General features: G+C 45.2%; 1 protein-coding gene across 3 annotated transcripts in view; it reads left to right on the forward strand.

The window, feature by feature from the left end:
- The window catches only part of ZNF713 (zinc finger protein 713), a 58,747-nt gene extending 42,427 nt beyond the window's left edge, over positions 1–16,320 (forward strand). For 2 of the 3 annotated variants that reach the window (XM_032757986.2, XM_058444659.1), the window contains 2 exons: positions 9,765–10,745; positions 16,104–16,320. In XM_032757986.2, coding sequence (XP_032613877.2) covers positions 9,765–10,745; positions 16,104–16,189 — 1,067 coding nt within the window. In that variant the 3' untranslated portion in view covers positions 16,190–16,320. The remainder of the gene's footprint in view (positions 1–9,764; positions 10,746–16,103) is intronic. The other variant, XM_058444658.1, reaches the window with a different exon arrangement.
- Positions 16,321–24,376: the final 8,056 nt, after the last annotated feature.

The raw sequence follows: 24,376 nt of genomic DNA on the forward strand, positions 1-24,376 counted from the left end.
AATCCAAAAATTCTGCATGGTATAAAATAATAATTCTGCATGATGTAAAATAATAAACTAAGTAAAAAGGTAACAATGGAGGAAAATATTTTCAACTTATGTCAAAAGAGCTGATCATCCATTAATATTATAAAATGCTCCTCTAAATTAATAAGAGGCCAACAGCCCAATAGAAATAATGTGAACAGTTCTTTTATTTTTTTTTTTGAATGGAGTCTCGCTCTGTTGCCCAGGCTGGAGTGCAGTGACATGATCTCCGCTCACTGCAGCCTCTGCCTCCCAGGTTATGAACAGTTCTTAAAGGAATCCAAATACATTTAACGTATGAAAAAATGTTCAATCTCTGTCATAATAAGAGAAATGCAAATTAAAAATGCATAATAAGAGAAATGCAAATTATATTTTCTTGCCTACCATATTAGCAACAGTTGAAAAGTTTGGCAGTATACACTGCTGGGTCCATGAGAAGGAAAGCACTCTCGTACATTACTGGGATCAGATGAACTGGAAGTCAGCACAAAGACATCCTAGACCAGTCATGGGGCTTCCTTTCCACATACCTTGTTTGGCGTTGTAGGCTCTTTGGATGAAAAATAATGTAGTATAGAGTAACATGTTTTTGTAAATAAAGTTTTATGGGATCACAGCCACACTCATTCTTTTACATCAGAGACGGGAGGATTGCTTGAGCTCAGGAGTTCAGGACCATCTTGGGCAACATGACGAAACCCATAGCCAAAAAACATACAAAAATTAGCTGAGCGTGGTGGTGCACACCTGTAGTCCCAGCTACTCGGGAGGCTGAGTGTTAAGCCAAGAGGATCACTTGAGCCCGGGAGGAGGAGGTTACAGTAAGCTAAGATTGTGCCAATGCCCTCCAGCCTGGGCGACAGAGACTGTCTCAAAAACAAAACAACCAAAAAACCATTGTCTATGGATGCTTTCAACCTGCAACAGCAGAGCTGAGTACGACAGAGACTATATGGCCCACAAAACTTAAAATATTTACTATCTGGCCCTTTACAGAAAAAAACTTGTCAACCTTGCCAGAGCAATAGTTGTAAATTATTGTTAACCACCACTCTCATTAAAAAATGCATTTTTCTTGCCATCCATAGATCTATATAATCTATAAAATTGAAATTGAGGCCTGGCGCAGTGGCGCATGCTTGTAATCCCAGCACTTTGGGAGACGAGGCAAGTGAATCACCTGAGTTCAGGAGTTCGAAACCAGCCTGACCAACATGATGAAACCTTGTCTCTACTAAAAATACAAAAACTAGCCAGGCATGGTGGTGGGCGTAATCCCAGCTACTCGGGAGGCTGAGGCAGGAGAATCACTTGAAACTGGGAGGTGGAGGTTGCGGTGAGCCGAGATCGCGTCATTGCTCTCCATGGGCAACAAGAGCAAAACTGTCTCAAAAAAAAAAAAAAAAAATTGAAACAGAAGTGTTACCCAACAATATTTATCCTTATCACTATGTCTGATGAACTCTGACATTTTCTGTCTTTTTTTTTTTAGCATATTCTGTTTGTTTCTAATGTGAATTAACTACTGAATTAAAGTCATAACCCACTGTAAATTGTGACACACTTTTAAATGAATAAAAGAGAACCGAAAATATGATGATGCTTTACATGTAGAAAGGATTAGTATTTTTTCAAAAAAATTGTTTTCCCCCTTCCCTTTCTCCCTAATTCTTTCCCTCCTTTTCCCTCTCTCCTTCTCTCCTTTCTTACTTCCTTGTTTCCTTCCTTCCTGTTTCCTAAACAGTTTAGTTCAAAAGGCATGGATGGGCCTGAGCAGGGGAAACATCTGCCTGGCAAGGCATGCCCTTGTGCGGAGGCCCTGCAAGATGTTCTTCAGGTTGCCCAGTGGCATCATAGCATGCTCATACTGACCACAGGCCTGTCTAGAAGGTATCCATTCTTAGATACAAAGGAGGTCATAGGTGCCCCAGACGTCTAACTTTATTAAAGACTCATACCCCTAAAGTGGGTCCAGGGAATATAGAGTCAGTGGGGACAGATAATGGGCAAAAATAGTAGAGACATTGAGACTACAGTAATCTGTGCTAATCCCCAGTTTTTTGTTATTTTTTATAAAGAGCCCTCAGGCAAGATCAATGGAAGCCTGATGAACCCCTGCTATAAGCCAGAGGGCCTTAGTCTGTAGCTATGCCCGAGGTCTTACAATCACTTAACTTGGGATTTGTACACAAGTTAGATTTCATGTCATTCTTACTGTGGGCAAGGAAAGCTCCTCTGCTTCCATGTCTGAAAACAGTTTCTTCCCAAAGAGCACTTTGTCTATAATCTCAGACAGCAGGCAGGTAAGTAGCATGAGATCTGATAGCAGACTTAGGTGAAAGTACAAAGAAGGGCTTGGAGGTTTCAGTGAATGATTGGACCTCTAGCCAGGGGAGGCCGAACCGGGAAGGAAGTAGACAGTGGATAATGAGTGACCAGTATTTCTGCATGCTGCCTTATGCATGGCTTAGTGGGGGCTTTATCCTACTCAGTGCCCACTTTCCTTTTGAGAGCAGTTATAATCATATCTGCTAACATAGGGGACGTAGATTAGCTGAGGAGCTGGGGCAAATAGAATACAGTTTGTTCCTCAAAGCTGCCTAAAAGCCCAAGGCAGTCTTTGCCTCAATCTGCAATTTGGTGCTAGGATATAGATGGGCTGCCCTTTGAAGATGTGAGTATGCCTTGGGACCATCCTCAGTGAGTGATCAGTGTCTCTACAGTGCATGCACAGGCACTTCTGGTATCAGTAGATAGCAAGTGTGTCAGGCAGCTGCAGGAGTTTTTCCATTTCCCTCACAGAGGCAAGATGTGGAAGGAAGGAAATCAGCAAAAGTGTCCATGATCATGGTGATCCAGATACCATATTTCCAGGGATAAACTAAAGTTCTGGAAGCTAGAGCTTAGGCAATGAATGCCTTGAACTCCAGACTCCTGTGCAGTAGGAGCCTAGAGGACCATACCTCCCTGTGGGTTCAGGAACCAGGTCCACAGGCTGCAGATTCAGTGCTAAGAGACGTGAGAAGCAGTCTGTAGAGCTCCAGCCAATCATTTCAAACACTGGAGTCAAAGTCCACGTGCAAACAGAAACCTTTTGGCTGAAAAGAAAGTGTTCCAGTTGATAGTTTGGTTGAAATAATACGTTGGTTTAAAATTAATCTTCTCAATCACGTATAACTGTAATCACATATACTTTTAATTTTTCCACATGAAATTTAATCTTAGACCACAGTCATTTGTATATATTTTGTACACCTATTGATCTCTTTTCCATAACTTTTTGACCTGGACTTTTTTTTTTTCTTTTAAAAATTTGTGACCAGGCGCGGTGGCTTATGTCTGTAACCCCAGCACTTTGGGAGGCCAAGGTGGAAGGATCACTTGAGCCCAGGAGTTTGAGACCAGCCTAGGCAACACTGGGAGACTTCGTCTCTACCAAAAAAAAAAAAAAAAAAAAGCTGGGTATCGTGGCATGTTCCTGTGGTCCCACCTACTCTGGAGGCTGAGACAAAAGGATCACTTGAGCCCAGGAGGTCAAAGCTGATGTGAGCTATGATCACACCACTGCCCTGCAGCCTGGGTGACAAAGCAAGACCCTGTCTCAAAAAAAAAAAAAAAAATCTAATATATGTGTGGCCAACTAACTACTCCTGCTCTGCTATTTGTAATAACAAGAAGCTACAACCTAAACGTGGATCGGTTAAAAATACTTTGGTACTGACTGGGCGCAGTGGCTCACACCTATAATCCCAGCACTTTGGGAGGTCGAGGAGGGTGAATCACGAGGTCAGGAGTTCGAGACCAGCCTGACTAACATGGTGAAACCCCATCTCTATTAAAAATACTAAAAATTAACTGGGCCTGGTGGCAGGCGCCTGTAATCCCAGCTACACCGGGAGGCTGAGGCAGGAGAATCACTTGAACCCGGGAGGCAGAGGTTGCAGTGAGCCGAGATCACACCACTGCACTCCAGCCTGGGTGAAAGAGCGAGACCCTGTCTCAAAATAAAAATAATGATAATAATTTCATACATAAGGTCTTAAGGCCTACTTTTATTCCTGTAATTTTTCTTTGTTTGTTTGTGACGGAGTTTCACTCTTGTTGCCCAGGCTGGAGTGCAATGGCACGATCTCGACTCACTGCAACCTCCACCTCCTGAGTTCAAGTGATTCTCCTGCCTCAGCCTCCCAAGTAGCTGGGATTACAGGCATGTGCCACCACGCCTGGCTAATTTTTTGTATTTTTAATAGAGACGGGGTTTCACCATGTCGGCCAGGCTGGTCTCGAACTCCTGACCTCAGGTGATCCACCTGCCTCGGCCTCCCAAAGTGCTTGGGATTACAGGCGTGAGCCACTGCGCCCAGCCTCCTCCTATAATTTTATGCTTGAATTTACTTATTTGAATGTACTGTATTAAATGAGTAGGAATAGCTTGTTGGCCATGCATAAACTAATTTTTGTTTTGTTTTGTTTTTGTCGTTGTTTGTGAGACAGGGTCTCGCTCTGTCACCCAAGCTGAAGTGCAGTGGCACGATCTCAGCTGACAGCAACCTCTGCCTCCCAGGCCCAAGCAATTCTCCCACCTCATCCTCCCCAGTAGCTGGGACTATAGGTGCGCACCACCACACCCAGATAATTTTTGCATCTTTTTGTAGAGACAGGGTTTTGCCATGTTGCCCAGGCTGGTCTTGAGCTCCTGGGCTCAAGCATTTGCCCACCTTTGCCTCCCAAAGTGCTGGGATTACAGGCAAGAGCCACCGTACCGAGCCTAATTTTTTAAGGATAATTTAAAAGGGTTGGGGCTACCAGATTTTGTGTGGGTGAACATGATGAAATCGGTGACTTAGGAAGAATAATTTAGTTTTATTATGCTGAATAATGAAATGGGAGGAAAGACTGTTGGCAAAGAGACTAGTTAGGATATCCTTAAAACAGAGGCTCTTAAACTTTTTTTGAATCTTGGACCCCTTTGAAAATCTAATGAAAGTTATGGTTCTCGCTCCAGAAAAATATATGTATGTACTTGCACACAAAACTTTGTGTTCAATTTTAGCAGGTCTACAGATCCCCAGTACCACCAAAATATTCACAAAAGGAATAAAACAGCCCATAAATATATGGGGAAATGCTCAAGCTAAACATAATGAAATAAATAAAAATTAAAGCATGGATGAGGTACCATTTTTCACCCATCAAATTGGCAAAATCACAATGTTACCACATCTTGTATTGGGAATGGTGTGGGTGAAATGAGTTACATTTCATACTGTTATGTGCATTTGGTAGAGCCTTATGTGTGTTTGGTCTCCCAGGCTTAGGTACAGTGGCACAATCATGGCTCACTGCAGCCCCAGCCTTCCCACGCTCAGGTGGTCCTCTTACCTCAGCCTCCCTAGTAGCTAGGATGGCAAGCACATGCCACCACACCTGGCTATGTTTTTTGTATTTTTTATAGACAGGATTTCGCTGTGTTGTCCAGATTGGTCTGGAACTCCTGGGCTCAAACAATCTGCCTGCCTTGGCCTCACAAAATGCTACAGTTACAGGCGTGAGCCACTGTGCCCAGCCATGGTAGAGCCTTTTAAGAGAACAATTTGACAAAATTTATCAAAATTTGTAGTGTGCAAACCCTATGATCTGGCATTGCTTTTTTTTTTCTCCTGAGACGGAGTCTTGCTCTGTTGCCAGGACTGGAGTGCAGTAGTGCGATCTTGGCTCACTGCAACCTCTGCCTCCTGGGTTCAAGTGATTCTCCTGCCTCAGCCTCCCGAGTAGCTGGGATTACAGACATGTACCACCATGCCCAGCTAATCTTTGCATTCTTTTAGTAGAGACGGGGTTTCACCATGTTGGCCAGGCTGGTCTTGAACTCCTGACCTCGCGATCTGCCCGCCTTGACCTCCCAAAGTGCTAGGATTACAGGCCTGAGCCACCGTGCCTGGCCTGGCGTTGCATATTGTCTGTCCTATTGAAATACTAGCCTAGGTCCATAAGATGTTTGTATAAGGATGTTCATTGCATTATTGTATGAAATAGCAAAGAAAATTAGAAACCTAAAATTTAACAGCAGGAAAAAAGATTTTTTAAAAGTAGGATATGCCCTTTAAAAAAAATGAAGTAGACCTATATATATATACACATTTAGAAAGAATATTATTAAGTAACAAAATTACGTAGGCAATACATACATTATCCTGTTTTGATTTAAAAATAAATTAAAACTATGTATGTATAAATACATACACATAGTTACTCATATATATGTGTGTGTTAGAAGGAACTCTTCCTCCCTGAGAGTTGACAGAAGATACCTGCGTACCAAAGTAGGTGTAGGAACCCTCACCCACATCTCCATGAGCACAGGAAATGGCCTCATGAACCTCATCCCTTGGCCAGCCAGGGCAAGGATATGAGAAAGATCTGATGGCCAGGCGCGGTGGCTCATACCTGTAATCCCAGCACTTTAGGAGGCCGAGGCAGGCGGATCACGAGGTCAGGAGATCGAGACCATCCTGGCTAACATGGTGAAACCCTGTCTCTACTAAAAATACAAAAAAAATTAGCCGGGCGTGATGGCAGGCGCCTGTAGTCCCAGCTACTCGAAGAGGCTGAGGCAGGAGAATAGCGTGAACCCGGGAGGCGGAGCTTGCAGTGAGCCAAGATGGCGCCACAGCACTCCAGCCTGGGCAACAGAGCGAGACTCCATCTCAAGAAAAAAAAAGAAAGATCTGAGAGAGGCCAGGCATGGTGGCTCATGCTTGTAATCCCAGCACTTTGGGAGGCCGAGGCAGGCAGATCACTTGAGGTCAAGAGTTCAAGACCAACTTGGCCAACATGGTGAAACCCTGTCTGTACTAAAAATATAAAAATTAGCCAGGCATGATGGTGTGCATCTGTAGTCCCAGTTACCTGGGAGGCTGAGGTGGGAGAATCACTCACTTGAACCCAGGAGGCGGAGGTTGCAGTGAGCTGAGATCACACCACTTCACTCCAGCCTGGGCAACAGAGTGAGACTCTGTCTCAAAAAAAAAGAGATCTGAGAGGGACTTCTGTGAGGAGATTGGGTAAAGAGCAGAAAACCATGTTGTGAGTTCCTGACCCCCTTTTGAGGGAAGAGGTAGAAGGATGCATATTAAGAATTGAGCCAAGGTGGAATGGTCAGAATTCTCCCCACCCAGTTTCCCGTGACAGTTCCTGGCAGAATTAATGATGATACTGCCTTTTACCATCAAGTGTCCCAATTAAGACAATAATTATCTGGTAACCCAGCTTCAAGGGGACCACTCTGGCAGTTGTAATGTCTGTTCCCTATGGTTGGAAGGTGAAGACTGGTGTGGACCTCATGTGTAAGAAAGCTGAAGCTGACCCACTCAGAAAGTCCAAGAGCAGGAAGAGATGACTTAAATGGCCTTTATGGGTCAGCCAGGAGAAGCTGCTGAATTGGGATGAGTCTGCACTGCCCCACTTTGTTGGGGCAAGGTATCATCAGTGTTTCCCATGGGTCAGCCAGCGTGGTCTTGGATCTTGTCAAGTAGGATGCATGCCCAAAGTAGAGATATATCTATCTAGATTATGGAAATGACAAGGGGTGAGGGGGAGGTGTCTAGCAAGAGCCTCCCAAAAGTGGTAAAGTTTCTCCAAAATGAAGCCATTTTAACCATCTGCCAAGCTGAGAATGTGAAGCCAGTCAGCCATACAAAAATGAGCCTTTCTCTCTTCCCTCCACACAGTCCCTAATCTCTAACTCTTGTTAGAAACTAAACAACAGTGAGTGGGCTGGGTGCGGTGGCTAATTCTTGTAATCCCAGTACTTGGGGAGGCCAAGGTGGGAGGATTGCCTGAGCTCGGCAATTCGAGACCAGCCTGACCAACATGGCAAAACCCTGTCTCTACTAAAAATACAAAAGATTAACCAGGTGTGGTGGTGCATGCCTGTGGTCCCAGCTACTCAGGAGGCTGAGGCACAAGAATCACTTGAACCCAGAAGGCAGAGGTTGCAGGGAGCCGAGAGTACGCCACTGCACTCCAGCCTGGCCACAGAGCAAGACTCTGTCTCCAAACAAAATAAAAATTAAAATTGAAAAAAACTACAGTGAGTGAGGGCAGGGCTGAGCAGGGAAGTAGTTAAGCGGGGAAAGAAGCAAGAGAGTAGAGACAAGGAGACTCACTGGGAGAGGGTAGAGTGGGGGAGCGACTCAAGCAGGGAGGAAGATAGAACATGGCCCTTTCTGTAACCCACCCAGGGGAAGGCAAAGGAATTACTTTGGGGGTTTTGACTATTACCCAGGACTGAGCATTTTAATTATTGAGTAGATACTGTGTTTGTGACAATGTAACAGTACGAACATCTGTTACCTAAGAATTAAGGGGAGGCTAGCAGCAGTGGCTCACACCTGTAATCCCAGCACTTTGGGAAGCCAAGGCAGGAGGATTGCTCGAGGCCAAGAGTTCCAGACCAGCCTGGGAAGCATAGTGAGACCCCGTCTCTAAAAAATAAAAATATCAAAATATTAGTCAGGCATGGCACCTGTAGTCCTAGCTACTTGGGAAGCTGAGGTGGGAGGAATGCTTGAGCCCAGGAGGTGGCTGCGGGGAGCTATGATCATGCCACTACACTCCAGCCTGGGTGACAGAGTGAGACACTTTCTCAAAAAATAAGAATTAAGAGGCCGAGCGCGGTGGCTCATGCCTATAATCTCAGCACTTTGGGAGGCTGAGGCAATCAGATCACCTGAGGTCAGGAGTTCAAGATCAGCCTGGCCAACATGGTGAAACCCTGTCTCTACTAAAAATACAAAAATTAGCTGGGTGTGATGGTGCACGCCTGTAATCCCAGCTCCTTGGGAGGCTGAGGCAGGAGAGTTGCTTGAACCCAGGAGGTGGAGGTTGCGGTGAGCCGAGATCACACCACTACAGTCCAGCCTGGGCGATAGAGCAAGACTCCATCTCAAAAAAAAAAAAAAAAAAAAAGAAAAAAGAAGGGGAAAGCCATGGGACCTGTTCAAGTCTTCATGTAGAAGTAGAGAAAGAATACCTCCACTAAGTAAAGTTTAAAGAAGTTGTGGGAGACTAAAATGAAATTTAAAAATCATAATCCATAAGTCATGCTTGTCCAAAATATGTTTTTCATATATACCTGTGTGCACACAGGGAAAATCTGACAAGACAGGCTCCAAACTATTAAGAAGGATTTCCTTTAATGGGTGGGATTCTTTCTTTACACATTCTCATGTTATTTGAATATGTTTCTATCAGCAAGTATTTGTTTTATCATTTTAAACAAAAGATAAAAATAGGAAGAAATACTTTTTAAATGAACAAGTAGCTGGCATTACAATCAAGTCATTGGCATATGGGATTTTAAAGGCCTGGCCTCAGACCAGCCTTCTCTAATTAAATCATTCCTCTGTACCCCATCACTGATCAGAGACTTTTCCCTGATATGTCTTATTCTCCTGTCCATCTGCTTTCAAGCACGGATACTCCTGGATGATCTCTTCTTTCTGTGATTACTGCCCATGTTTAAAAATTTCCCCCTGCTCCTTGCTTCTTGTGACTTCTCATAGTCTTTCCCTTTGTGATGTGGCCACATTGGAAAACTTTGAATGCCGTGTATGCCTTGTACACATTACTGTCAGTTTTATTTGGTAATTCGCTGTGCAACAATTTCTTTTTCAAATCATAGATAACATGATAATATTGGAAAGTATTTGTATGTTCTGAATTTCTTTTAGATGGAGAAAACAGACCCGAAATAAAAAAGTCAACCACAAGCCAGAATATTTCTGATGAAAATCAAACCCATGAGATGATAATGGAGAGACTCGCAGGTGACAGCTTCTGGTACTCCATCCTAGGAGGACTCTGGGATCTTGATTACCATCCAGAGTTTAACCAAGAAAACCACAAGAGATATTTAGGACAAATAACTTTGACCCACAAAAAGATCACACGGGAGAGAAGCCTTGAGTGTAATAAATTTGCAGAAAACTGTAATCTGAACTCAAACCTTATGCAGCAGAGAATTCCTTCCATTAAAATACCCCTGAATTCTGACACACAGGGAAACAGCATAAAACATAATTCAGACTTGATTTACTATCAGGGAAATTATGTAAGAGAGACTCCCTATGAATACAATGAGTGTGGAAAAATCTTCAATCAACATATTCTTCTTACTGATCATATTCATAATGCAGAGAAACCCAGTGAGTGTGGGAAGGCCTTCAGCCACACCTCATCTCTTACCCAGCCTCAGATGGTGCTTACAGGAGAGAAGCCCTATAAGTGTGATGAATGTGGAAAAAGATTCAGCCAGAGGATACATCTCATTCAACATCAGAGAATTCACACAGGAGAAAAGCCGTTTATATGCAATGGATGTGGGAAAGCCTTCCGTCAGCATTCATCCTTTAGTCAGCATCTGAGGATTCATACTGGAGAAAAGCCCTATAAATGTAATCAATGTGGTAAAGCTTTTAGCCGCATCACATCCCTTACTGAACATCATAGACTTCATACCGGAGAGAAACCTTACGAATGTGGTTTCTGTGGCAAAGCCTTCAGTCAGAGGACGCATCTGAATCAACATGAAAGAACTCATACAGGAGAGAAACCCTATAAATGTAATGAATGCGGGAAAGCCTTTAGCCAGAGCGCACACCTTAATCAACATAGGAAAATCCATACTCGGGAGAAATTATGTGAATATAAATGTGAGCAAACCGTTCGCCACAGTCCTTCACTTAGCAGCACATAAGTCATAGTGGGGGAAATCAGATAAATATATAAATGTAGGAGATTTTTTGGTCAGACCTTTTTATCCCATTCAATATCAAATTATTCATAGTGGAGAGAAAGCTTATACATAAACCTTTTTGAGACTGAGTCTCACTCTGTCACCCAGGCTGAAGTGCAGTGGTGCCATCTCGGCTCACTGCAACCTCCGCCTCCTGGGTTCAAGCGATTCTTCTGCCTCAGCCTCCTGAGTAGCTGGGACCACAGATACGCACCACCACGCCCAGCTAATTTTTTGTATTTTTAGTAGAGACGGGTTTTCACCATGTTGGCCAGGCTGGTCTTGAACTCCTAACCTCAGGTGATCTGCCCACCTCGGCCTCCAAAAGTGCTGGGATTACAGGCTTGAGCCCCTGTGCCTGGCCATAAACTTTCAATACGTAGAAACCAAGTTAATTTAGACCTTAAACTAGCAGCATATTACATTCCCAGGAGGGGTTATAAAAAGGAAAAATAATTTATTTTACAAATGAGATTATATTTGGAGTCATGTTCCAAATCTGATATAAAAGTTTTAAAAAAATCAGAAATCCTTATCCAGGCATGGTGGTGCACACCTACAATCCCAGCTACTCTGGAGACTGAGGCATGAGAATGACTTGAACATGGGAGGTGGAGGTTGCAGTGAGCTGAGATCATGCCACTGCACTCCAGCCTGGGCGACAGAGCAAGACTCTGTCTCAAAAAAAAAAAAGAAAGAAAGAAAGCCTATAGGCAACGGCTTGTAATTACTTACCTGTAAGTTTTATGGTATAAAACTTTTTTTTTTTTTTTGAGACGGAGTCTCGCTCTGTCACCCAGGCTGGAGTGCAATGGCGCAATCTCGGCTCACTGCAACCTCCACCTCCTGGGTTCCAGCGATTCTTCTGCTTCAACCTCCCGAGTAGCTGGGACTACAGGTGCGTACCACCAGGCCCAGCTAACTTTTTTTTGTATTTTTAAGTAGAGACAGGATTTCACCATATTGACCAGGCTGGTCTCGAACTCCTGACCTTGTGATCCGCCTGCCTCGGCCTCCCAAAGTGCTGGGATTATAGACGTGAGCCACACTGCACCTGGCAGTTTATGGTATAAAACTTTTAAATCAGAAATTTTGATTAATTAAAGACAATGCTGGCTGGGGGCAGTGGTTCACGCCTATAATCCCAGCACTTTGGGAGGCCGAAGTGGAGTGATCACCTGAGGTCAGTAGTTTGAGACCAGCCTGGCCAATATGGTAAAACCCCATCTCTACTAAAAATACAAAAATTAGCAGGGTGTGGTGGTGTGCGCCTGTAGTTCCAGCAGCTTGGGAGGCTGAGGCAGGAGAATTGCTTGAACCCGGTAGGCGGTGGTTGCAGTGAGCCGAGATCGCGCCACTGTACTCCAGCCTGGGCGACAGAGTGAGACTCTGTCTCAAAAAAAAAAAAAAATAAGTAAAATTAAAAAATAAAGGTAATGCTGTAGCGCAGCCCGTCACATTAACTTGAAATAAACATAAAAGAGCAATATTTCAGACCGGGCGCGGTGGCTCACGCTTGTAATCCCAGCACTTTGGGAGGCCGAGGCGGGCGGATCACAAGGTCAGGAGATGGAGACCACGGTGAAACCCCGTCTCTACTAAAAATACAAAAAATTAGCCAGGCGTGGTGGCGGGCGCCTGTAGTCCCAGCTACTCAGAGCGGCTGAGGCAGGAGAATGGCATGAACCCGGGAGGCGGAGCTTGCAGTGAGCCGAGATCGCGCCACTGCACTCCAGCCTGGGAGGCAGAGGGAGACTCCGTCTCAAAAAAAAAAAAAAAAAAGCAATATTTCACAAACATCAGTTATTTGTATGCTTTCTTTACAGTTTTTACCATATCTAGTATTTACTTAATATTCTCTATAAAGGGATACAAGATTTTTAGCCTTCTCCTAGGAAATACTATTTAGCATATAAAACTAATAAGTTATATGCTAGTTTTATATGCTAATTAAATTTATTCTACTATTCATCAAAATAGATACATAACCTTGAAATTAAAAAATATTCATTGATGTACCACCCAAAATCTTGTGCGCCGTTGTTTGAGAAACAGTGTGATAGTTTGTGGCAATATCCTGTGATGATTCTTTTTGCAATCTTGACATTATTTTCATCACATGAATCCTAGGATCACTTTGAGAAGAGCCTTGAAGACTTGAGGGTCCTATTGATGAACTTTGAAATATTGATTCAGAGAAGTCTGCTTTTCTATTTTGTTTTAGCTTTAAATTTCCCTGTGGCAAGTCTAGATTTTTTTCAGTTAAAATTATTTCTGCTGTATTTGTAGAATAGAAGTTTTGGGTTTTTGTAAAATAATGACCAGAGGCTAAGAATTCCCATGCCACCCTGTATCACTGGAAGATGGAGAAGTGAGGACCTGTACCTGCTGGTGAGCCCTGGTGCCATGTTGAGGGTGGGAATTGGGAGAGCTGCAGTGGCTTATATAAACACCTAAAGAAGTAGTCTAATTGGCTTAATCATTTATTTTATTTATTGAAATATATATCCGGGCCGGGCGCAGTGGCTCACGTCTGTAATCCCAGCACTTTGGGAGGGCAAGACAGGTGGATCACTTGAGGTTAGGAGTTCAAGACAGCGTGGCCAGCATGGTAAAACCGCGTCTCTACTAAAAATACAAAAATTAGCTGGACATGATGATGCACACATGTAACCCCAGCTACTCAGGAGGCTGAGGCAGGAGAATTGCTTGAACCTGGGAGGCGGATGTTGCAGTGAGCCAAGATTGTGCCACTGCACTCCAGCCTGGGCAATACAGTGAGACTCCATCTCAAAAAAAAAAAAAAAAGAAATATATATCTGTAACACTTTTTTCCAAAAAGAATTCATATTAGTTTGTTTGCATTGCTATAAAGGAATACCTGAAACTGGGTAGTTTATAAAGAAAAGAACCTTTATTTGGCTCATAGTTCTGCAGGCTGTCCAGGAAATACAGTGCTGGTGTCTGCTTCTGTTGACGGCCTCAGAACGCTTCCAATTATGGTGGAAGGTCAATGGGAGCCAGCATATTACATGACAAGAGAGGGGTCAAGAGAGATGGGGGAAGTTGCAAGCTCTTAAACACTCAGCTCTCACATGAACTACCAGAGTGAGAACTCATTCAGTAACACAGGAGGACACCAAGCCATTCATGAGGGATCCACTCCCATGGCCCAAACACCTCCCACCAGACCCCACCTCCAACATTGGGGATCACATTTCAACCTGAGATTGGAAGGGACAAATATCCAAAGTATCAGAATTTAAGGTGATTTCATTTGATTTTTATGATTGCTGCCTTGTTTGACAGAAGTCACATTTGATGTTTTTTTCTGTTTTTTTGTTTTTTTGAGACGGAGTCTTGCTCTGTCACCCAGGCTGAGGTGCAGTGGATTGATCTTGGCTCACTGCAACCTCCGCCTCCCAGGTTCAAGCAATTCTCCTGTCTCAGTCTCCTGAGTATCCGGGATTACAGTGCGCGCCATCACACCTGGCTAATTTTTGTATTTATAGTAGAGACAGGGTTTCACTATATTGGTCAGGCTGGTCTGGAACACCTAACCTCAGGTGATCCACCCGCCTCAGCCTCCCAAAGAGTTGAGATTACAGGCGTGAGCCACCGTGCCTGGCCCCACATTTGATTTTTTTTTTTTTTTTTTTTTTGAGACGGAGTCTTGCTCTGTCACCCAGGCTGGAGTGCAGTGGCCCGATCTCGGCTCACTGCAAACTCCGCCTCCCGGGTTCACGCCATTCTCCTGCCTCAGCCTCTCCTAGTAGCTGGGACTACAGGCGCCCGCCACCACGCCCGGCTAATTTTTTTGTATTTTTAGTAGAGACGGGGTTTCACTGTGGTCTCGATCTCCTGACCTCGTGATCCGCCCGCCTCGGCCTCCCAAAGTGCTGGGATTACAAGCGTGAGCCACCGCGCCCGGCCTCGTTTGATGTTTTAAAGCATTCAAAATGTAAACGGTCATAAACCATGAATAGCTGCAAGCATAGGGACACCAGTTTCTTGGTTTTCAGGTTTCCTCTGTCTTTTCAGGCATGGCTGAAGAAACCATAAGGTTAAGGTAGGAGTGCAGCCCGCTTGCTTTCTCATCTTTCTTCTAACTTGAGCCTGGCTCAAGACTTCCCTGATTCCTTCTCCCCAAGAAAGGACTAGATTTTATAGGCCCTGAGTCAAAGCTGAAATGATTTAAAGACTGAAAAACAAAAACACTAAAACCCAAAAAAAAGCTCATTTCATTGTAGAAATTAAACTTTTCAAAAGCATTTTTGTCCCATGCAACAGTAGGTATGAAATAGTTAATAAAACCTTGAGTTACTGTAGTCAGGGAGGATTTCTAATAGTATTTTGTCCAAACATCTGTGCAGTGGCGATGCATTTTCAGGGCAAATCAATTCTGGAAGCATCCTTGCCCAAAAAAAGCCACATTTAACATTCATTTGCCATAATGAGGCAGGATATAGGGCACTCAGATTTCAGGAGGGGAGAGAGTGAGCGAAGGTGACGTCTCAGACAGCAGAGGTGTGTACTTTTTTTTTTGTTTTTTGAGACGGAGTCTTGCACTGTCGCCTGAGCTGGAATGCAACGGCACTATCTTGGCTCATTGCGGTCTCCGCCTCCTGGGTTCAAGCTATTCCCCTGCCTCAGCCTCCTGATTAGCTGGGATTATAGGCGCCTGCCACCACGCCCAGCTAATTTTTTGTATTTTTAGGCCAGGCTGGTCTCAAATTCCTGACCTTGTGATCTGCCTGCCCTCGGTCTCCCAAAGTGCTAGGATTATAGACGTGAGCCACCGCACCCAGCCAAGTATGTACTTTTTAAAAGTAATGGTTAATTACACTTGGTAAAATCTTTGATCAAAGCTTAATTTTGTGGCTGGGCGCAGTGGCTCATGCCTGTAATCCCAGCACTTTGGGAGGCTGAGGCGGGCAGATCATGAGGTGAGGAGCTCGAGACCAGCCTTGCCAATATGGTGAAACTCCGTCTCTACTAAAAATACAAAAATTAGCCGGGCATGGTGGTGCGCACCTGTAGTCCCAGCTACACGGGAGGCTGAGGCAGAAGAACCGCTTGAACCCGGTAGGCAGAGGTTGCAATGAGCCGAGATCATGCCACTGCACTCCAGCTTGGGTGACAGAGTGAGAATCCATCTCAAAAAAAAAAAAAAAAAAAAAAAAAAAAAAAAAGCTTACTTTTGCAACCAGGAAAAAAATGTACTTTGCAAAGAGTTCTAAAGGCTCCATTATAAGGCAGTGTATCTGTATCACAGCACAGGTGAAAAACAAGAACAAGATGGAATTCTCAGAAGAGGATGAGCAGAACTTGGACATCCCAGAAAAAAGGTGTCTGGACTGAACCCGACCACAGTTGGCCAAGGACTTTCACCAATTCTTCATACATAGGAATGGTACATTAGAATCCTATTATATATTCCTTAGGGTCACAAATGATTATGTTAATTGTACAGTAAAATTGGTGCGGATTCATTCTCATGTTGTCCTTTGTTCTCTTCAAAATGTTCCAAGTTAAGGAGTGAAGCCTAAATATGTTCATTATATCAAAATACTGGTACCCCCAAGTGTATGGGAGCCAGAGGTGTACACATTCCAGCACTTATTTGTTATGACTTGTTTCTATCTAGGAGAGCAATATATTACCCTTTCACGTGTATTAGTTTCTTTGGTGCATCCACCCAGGTGTTGTTGTCCTTCTATGAGAAGAAATACTTAAGCTACACATAGTAGTAGATGACTTATTATTCAGGGTTTCTCTGACTGAAATGTCACTATAACATCAGTCATTTGACTCCTAATCCAGTAGATACAAACAGTGCCTGGGACAGTCTATTATAACACTCTGAAAACATTTGGTAAATATATGAATTTTAATAAAAGGAAAGATTGCTGCTCAACACCAAAATCTGTGTGACTATTTCTCATAACCTCAAAGTATTAGTAAAGAATCATTCTGTTGATTGGTTCTTGTATGTCCAAAGAGCTTGTTAGCATGGAGAAAAATACTGATATGATTTGGCTTTGTGTCCCCACCCAAATATCACCTCAAATTGTAATCCCCATGTGTCAAGGGAGAAACCTAATGGGAGGTGATTGAATCATGGGGGCATTTTCCCCCATGCTGTTCTTGTGATAGTGAGTGAGTTCTCATGAGATCTGATGGTTTTATAAGGGATTTCTCCCACTTCGCTCACTCACACTCTGACTTGCCTGCCTCTATGTAAGACATGCCTGCTTCCCCTTTTGCCATGATTGTAAGTTTCCCGAGGCCTCCTCAGCCATGTGTAACTGTGAGTCAAACCTCTTTCCTTTATAAATTACCCAATCTCGGATATTTCTTTGTAACAGTGAGAAAACAGACTAATACAAATACTCATTAGAATTTGTATTTTGATTAATGTTCAGTGTATTTTTTTTTTAGACGGAGTCTCACTGTGTTGCCCAGGCTGGAGTGTAGTGGCAGAATCTCGGCTCACTGCAACTTCTACCTCCCAGGTTCAAGCAATGCTCTTGCCTCAGCCTCCTGAGTAGCTGGGACTACAGGCACCCACCACCACGCCTGGCTAATTTTTTATATTTTTAGTAGAGACAGGGTTTCACCATGTTAGCCAGGATGATCTCGATCTCCTGACCTTGTGATCCACCCATCTCAGCCTCCCAAAGTGCTGGGATTACAGGCATGAGCCACGGTGCCCAGCCTTTTTTTTTTTTTAATTTAATTTTATTTTTTTTTGCACACAAAACGATAAACATTTTCTAAAAGTACATACAAACAAAAAGATGCATATCAAACATATTAGGAAGGTTGCACATGGGAAGACGGGGAATAGAAATGGGGGGTGGGAATTAAAGAAAATAAATGAGAGAGGGACTTTGTATGGATCAATGATAATAACTCAAAATTTGACGAAGGAGAAGGAAGAGGAAGAAAAAGAAAATGGGATAAAGGATCAGAAAGGGAGGAAAATAGAAAAAATTAGAGTATGACTCCAGGGTAGACCTGTTTTGTTGTCGCTTGGTTCGTTGGTTGGTTTGACAGTTGTATTTTTCATATGTTTCGCCATGTTGGCCAGGCTGGTCTCAAGCTCCTAGCCTCAAGTGATCAACCCGCCTCAGCCTCCCAGAGTACTGGGACTACAGGCGTGAGCCACCACGTCCAGCCCCCACATTGCTTCTGGCCTCTGTGGTAGACCTCCCAGATGGGGTGGCTGGGCAGAGGCGCTCCCCACATCCCAGACGGGGCGGCCAGGCAGAGGTGCTCCTCACTTCCCAGATGGGGCGGCCGGGCAGAGACGCTCCTCACTTCCTAGACGGGGTGGCGGCCAGGCAGAGGGGCTCCTCACTTCCTGGACGGGGCGGCTGGGCAGAGGCGCTCCTCACATCCCAGACAATGGGTGGCTGGGCAGAGGCGCTCCTCACATCCCAGAAGGGGCGGCCGGGCAGAGGTGCCCCTCACTTCCCAGACGGGGCGGCCGGGCAGAGGTGCCCCTCACATCCCAGAAGGGGTGGCCGGGCAGAGGCGCCCCTCACTTCCCAGACGGGGCGGCTGGGCAGAGGTGCCCCTCACATCCCAGATGGGGTGGCCGGGCAGAGGCGCTCCTCACTTCCCAGACGGGGTGGCGGGGCAGAGGCGCTCCTCACTTCCCAGACGGGGCGGCCGGGCAGAGGCACTCCTCACATCCCAGCCGATGGGTGGCCGGGCAGAGGCGCTCCTCACTTCTTCCCAGATAGGGCAGCCGGGCAGAGATGCTCCTTACTTCCTAGACGGGGTGGCGGCCAGGCAGAGGGGCTCCTCACATCCCAGAAGGGGCGGCCGCGCAGAGGCGCTCCTCACATCCCAGAAGGGGCGGCCGCGCAGAGGCGCTCCTCACTTCCCAGACGGGGTGGCCAGGCAGAGGCGCTCCTCACTTCCCAGACGGGGGGCCGCACAGAGGCGCTCCTCACATCCCAGAAGGGGCGGCCGGGCAGAGGCGCTCCTCATAACCCAGACGATGGGCAGCCAGGCAGAGACGCTCCCCACCTCCCAGACAGGGCGGCGGCTGGGCAGAGGCTGCAATCCCAGCACCCTGGGAGGCCAAGCCAGGCGGCTGGGAGGCGGAGGCTGCAGCGAGCCAAGACCACGCCACCGCACTCCAGCCCGGGCAACACCGAGCACCGAATGAGCGAGCCTCTGTCTGCAGTCCCAGCACTTCGGGAGGCCGAGGCGGGCAGAGCACTGGAGGTCAGGAGCTGGAGACCAGCCTGGCCGACACGGCGAAACCGCGCCTCCAGCCAAAGGAGAACAACCAGGGAGTGGTGGTGGCGCGCGGTGGCAATCCCAGGCAGCCCGCAGGCCAGGGCAGGAGAATCACGGGAGCCGGACGCAAGGAGTCTGCAGCGAGCAGCGTTTACTCCAGCCTGGGCCACAGAGGGAAGAAAGGAAGAAAGGAAGGAAGGAAGGGAGGGAGGGAGGGAGGCAGGGAGGCAGGGAGGCAGGCAGGCAGGCTTTTTTTTTTTTTTTTCAAGAGACAGAGTCTCATGCCCAAGCTGGTCTCGAACTCCTAGGCTCAAGTGATCCTTCTGCCTCAGCCTCCCAAAGTGCTGAGATTACAGGCATGAGGTATGACACCTAACTCTGTGTATTTATTTAAGAAAACAATTGACATTCTTTAAACAGTCAGCATTCCTCTACTTATTTGGACATTTGCAACTAATAAATAAAAAATTAGAATTTCTAAAATTAGATATGCCTACTCTTTTAAACATTAACTTCAGATGTAAACAGATCTTAATGTTTCATTATATCCAAACTTAAACTGTCAGATTCTATTAAATGCTTTAAATACTTCAAGAAACAGAAAAGATACACCCAGATGTCACAATCATTATACCAAAACCAGTTATAAAAATGTTAACTGCATGGATTTAATTTTTTTCTTATCCTTATTTGAACACTTTACCAGGGTTCCAATTTTCCATATGTTTCTAGGTTTATGTTCTTTTTTTTTTTTTTTTGACAGAGTCTCACTCTGTCACCCAGGCTGGAGTGCAATGGCACGATCTTGGCTCACTGCAACCTCTACCTCCCAGGTTCAAGCAATTCTCTTGCCTCAGCCTCCCAAGGAGCTGGGGTTACAGGTGCCCACCACCACGCCCAGCTACTTTTGTGTATTTTTAGTAGAGATGGGGTTTTGCCATGTTGGCCAGGCTGGTCTCGAACTCCTGACCTCAGGTGATCCACCTGCCTTGGCCTCCAAAGTGCTGGGATTTCAGGCGTGAGCCACTGCGCCTGACCTTTTTTTTTTTTTTTTTTTTTTGAGACAGAGTCTTGCTCTGTTGCCCAGGCTGGAGTGCAGTGGCGTGATCTCAGCTCACTGCAACCTCCGCCTCCTGGGTTCAAGCAATTCTCCTGCTTCAGCCTCCCTAGTAGCTGCGATTACAAGCATGCACCACCACGCCCAGCTAATTTTTTTTTTTTTGTATTTTTAATAGAGATGGGGTTTCACCATATTGGCCAGGCTGGTCTCCAACTCCCGACCTTGTGATCTGCCTGCCAATCTTACCAGACCCAAAATAATAATACTCTCTCAAACTAAATTGTAGCATATGCATAGCAATGCCTCATCCTTGGTCACGTCATCCATAAGACCTTGCATCGATGAGATAACTCTTATTTGGTCTCCTTTTATAACAAAATATCACGTGTAATGTTGTGGGACATTTTAAGACCTTTTGTATAAACTTTAAATTTTTGAGACTTGAACTTTCCCAAAAGCATCTAGCCATTGTCTGGTCATTTTTATGACAGGACATAATGATCTTTTTAGCTAGCATTATTCCAAAGCCTTTATATTCCTTATTTGTATAATTAAAAGGCCATCCAGCTCCTTCTTCGTGAAGAGTACAGTTTTTGTAGTCAGCTTTTCATTGTAGAACATTTGGCTGCTTAATCATTTTGAAACACACTGTTGAATCCTGCTGCTCCTTTGTTATTATTGTATGTAATCATTAGAGCCAGTGAACTGTTAGACCATCTTCCTACTTTGTTGAAGTAACTTTTTCCAAGATTACTTGGCTTGCCTAGCACCCCAGTGTTTATTATTTCTTGATTAAAGAGGAACAAATCTATATACACATACATATATATGTGTGTGTGTACATATGCCCATACCTAGTAAGAAAAAATATATATTTTTGGTGTCAATAATGAATAAGGCTGGGTGCAGCGGCTCACGCCTGTAATCCCAGCACTTTGGGAGGTGATTTGAGACCAGGAGTTCAAGAGCAGCCTGGCCAACAGGATGAAACCCTGTCTCTACTAACAATACAAAAATTAGCCGGGTATGGTGACGAGTGCCTGTGATCCCAGCAACTGGGGAGGCTGAGGGAGGAGAATCACTTGAACCCAGGATGCAGAGGTTGCAGTGAGTGAAGATCACCCCACTGCACTCCAGCCTCAGTGACAGAGTGAGACTCTGTCTCAAAAAAAAAAAAAAAAAAAAAAGACTATTGTACATTCACATAGTAAAGTTCTGTGCAACTGAAAAGAAAGATCAGCATGTTCAGTCCATTCCAGAAGCTGATTTGGAGCGATTCTTCCAGGATATGTTAAGTGAAAAGGGCAAATACAAAGCAGTCTACATAGAATGTTACTTTTGTAAGAAAGAATGTATACAATCTTTGCAAAAAGAAATATAAGCAGGCCAAACCAAAAACTAACGAATTAGTTACCTATGGGAAACAAGAACAAGATCAAAAAGTTTGGGAACGAAATGAAATTTCTCTACTTGTATCTTTTTAAAGTTTTAGTCCTTCCTTCTCCCCTCCCCTCCCCTCCCCTTCCCTTCCCCCCTTTTTTTTTTTTTGAGACAGAGTCTCACTCCATCACCCAGGCTGGAGTGCACTGGCACCATCATCTCTGCTCACTGCAACCTCCACCTTCCAGGTTCAAGCGATTCTCCTGCCTTAGCCTCCTGAGTAGGTGGGATTACAGGCGTGTTTCACTATGCCCAGCTAATTTTTGTATTTTTAGTAGGGATGGAGTTTCACCATGTTGCCACAGGCTGATCTCGAACTCCTGGCCTCAGGTGATCCACATGCCTCGGCCTCCCAAAGGGCTGGGATTGGCGTGAGCCACTGCGCCCAGCCTTAAAGTTTTAATTTTTGAACCATTTTAATGATTTACACATTCAAAAAATAAGATTAAAAGGATAGGGTTTTTCCTATCCTCGAATACAAAATTGTATACAAACATATAAAAATGAAGGCCAGGCACGGTGGCTCATGCCTGTAATCCCAACACTTTGGGAGGCTAAGGCGGGCAGATCATTAGGTCAGGAGATGGAGACCATCCTGGCTAACGCAGTGAAACTCCGTCGCTACTAAAAATACAAAAAAAATTAGCCGGGCGTGGTGGCGGGCGCCTGTAGTCCCAGCTACCCGGGAGGCTGAGGCAGGAGAATGGCGTGAACCTGGGAGGCGGAGCTTGCAGTGAGCCGACATCGCGCCACTGCATTCCAGCCTGGGCAACAGAGACAGACTCCATCCCAAAAAAGAAAGAAAGAAACCCACTGGTGTTTAAAGGTAGGGGTGTGTGTGTGCATGTGTGTGTTTCAGTATATCGATAGCTACATCTGCTGAAATAGCCTACAGGCAGGAAAATCCCAGTAGCAAGTTGCTCACCTAGCACTCAGAGCTTTGTTGCTAAGTACTACTCCCATATTTCTTTTGAAAAACTTCTGATACAATAACTGGTCAGGGAAAGTATAGGTAAATCTGGACCAGCCAGGCACAGTGGCTCATGCCTGTAATCCCAGAACTTTGGGAGTCCGAAGTAGGTGGATCACTTGAGGCCAAGAGTTCAAGAACAGCCTGGCCAACATGGTGAAATCCCATCTCTACTAAAAATAAAAAAAATTAGCTGGACATGGTGCCAGATGCCTGTAGTCCCAGCTACTCAGGAGGCTGAGGCAGGAGAATCCCTTAAACCCAGGAGGCAGAGGTTGCAGTGAGACAAGATCATGCCACTGCACTCCAGCCTGGGAGACAAGAGTGAGACCCTGTCTCAAAAAAAAAAAAAAAAAAAAGACACTTTTAGGCCGGGCACGGTGGCTCACGCCTGTAATTCCAACACTTTGAAAGGCCAAAGTGATTGGATCACTTAATGCCAGGAGTTCGAGACCAGCCTGGCCAACATGTGAAACCCCATCTCTACTAAAAATATAAAAATTAGCTGGGCATGGTGGTGCACGCCTGTAATCCGAGCTACTTGGGAGGTTGAGGCAGAAGAATCGCTTGAACCCGGGAGGCAGAGGTTGCAGTGAGCCGAAATCATGCCATTGCGCTCTAGCCTGGGTGACAGAGAGAGACCCTGTCTCGAAAGAAAGGAAGGGAAGGGAAGGGGAGGGAGGAGGGAGGAGGGAAGGAGGAAAGGGAAGGAGGGAGGAGGGAAGGAGGAAAGGGAAGGAGGGAGGAGGGAAGGAGGAAAGGGAAGGAGGGAGGAAGGAAGGAAGGAAGGAAGGAAACCTGGATCATACGTTTGTGCCAGAAAGTAAGGAAATAAACAAAAACTGATGGATACAAGAGAAGAGGATGCAGCCCTCAGCTTAAAGAGGCTCCCACCTGGCCAGACGCAGTGGCTCACGCCTATAATTCCAGCACTTTGGGAGGCCAAGGTGGGCAGATCACCTGAGATCAGGAATTCGAGACCAGCCTGGCCAACATGGTGAAACCCTGTCTCTGCTAAAAATACAAAAATTAGCCGGGAGTGGTGGCAGGTGTCTGTAACCCAGCTACTTGGAAGGCTAAGGCAGGAGAATCACTTGTACTTGGGAGGTGGAGGTTGCAGTGAGCCGAGATTGCGCCATTGCACTCCAGCCTGGGCGACAAAGCCAGACTCTGTCTCAAAAAAAAAAAAAAACTCCCACCGGCCAATTTTAGAACAATGTTTTTTTTTTTTCTTAATCCCAAATATGCTAGTAGAATTTGAGAACAATTTGAACTCAAAATGAGTAACAGGACTAAAAGATTATATTTTAAAATCCATAACTTCATACAGATAACAAAAAAAAGTTAAATTTTTAAAAGGTGTGAGTGCAAAAGCCTGAAAATCTCAGAAACAATATACTGAGGGAAAGAAGCCAGACTTAATAGATACTGTATGATTCCATTTATAGGAAGCTCTAGAATAGGCAATATTGATGTATGGTGGTAGAAATTAGACCAGTGTTTGCTTCTGGAGAAGATCAGTTGACGAGGAAGGAGCAAGAGAGAACTTTAGGGCCAGGCACGGTGGCTCACACCTGTAATCCCAACACTTTGGGAAGCCGAGGTGGGTAGATTGCTTGAGCCCGCGTTTGAGATCAGCCTGGGCAACATGGCAAAACCCCATCTCTACAAAAAATACAAAAATTAGCTGGGCGTGGAGGTACATGCTTGTAGTCCTAGCTACTCTGGAGGCTGAGGTGGGAGGATCCCTTGAGCCCAGGAGGAGGTTGCAGTGAGCCAAGTTTGAGCCACTGCACTCTAGCCTGGGCGACAGATCAAGACC

This window comes from Hylobates moloch, unplaced genomic scaffold, assembly GCF_009828535.3.
Source record: "Hylobates moloch isolate HMO894 unplaced genomic scaffold, HMol_V3 SCAFFOLD_1, whole genome shotgun sequence".
Taxonomy (NCBI): domain Eukaryota; kingdom Metazoa; phylum Chordata; class Mammalia; order Primates; family Hylobatidae; genus Hylobates; species Hylobates moloch.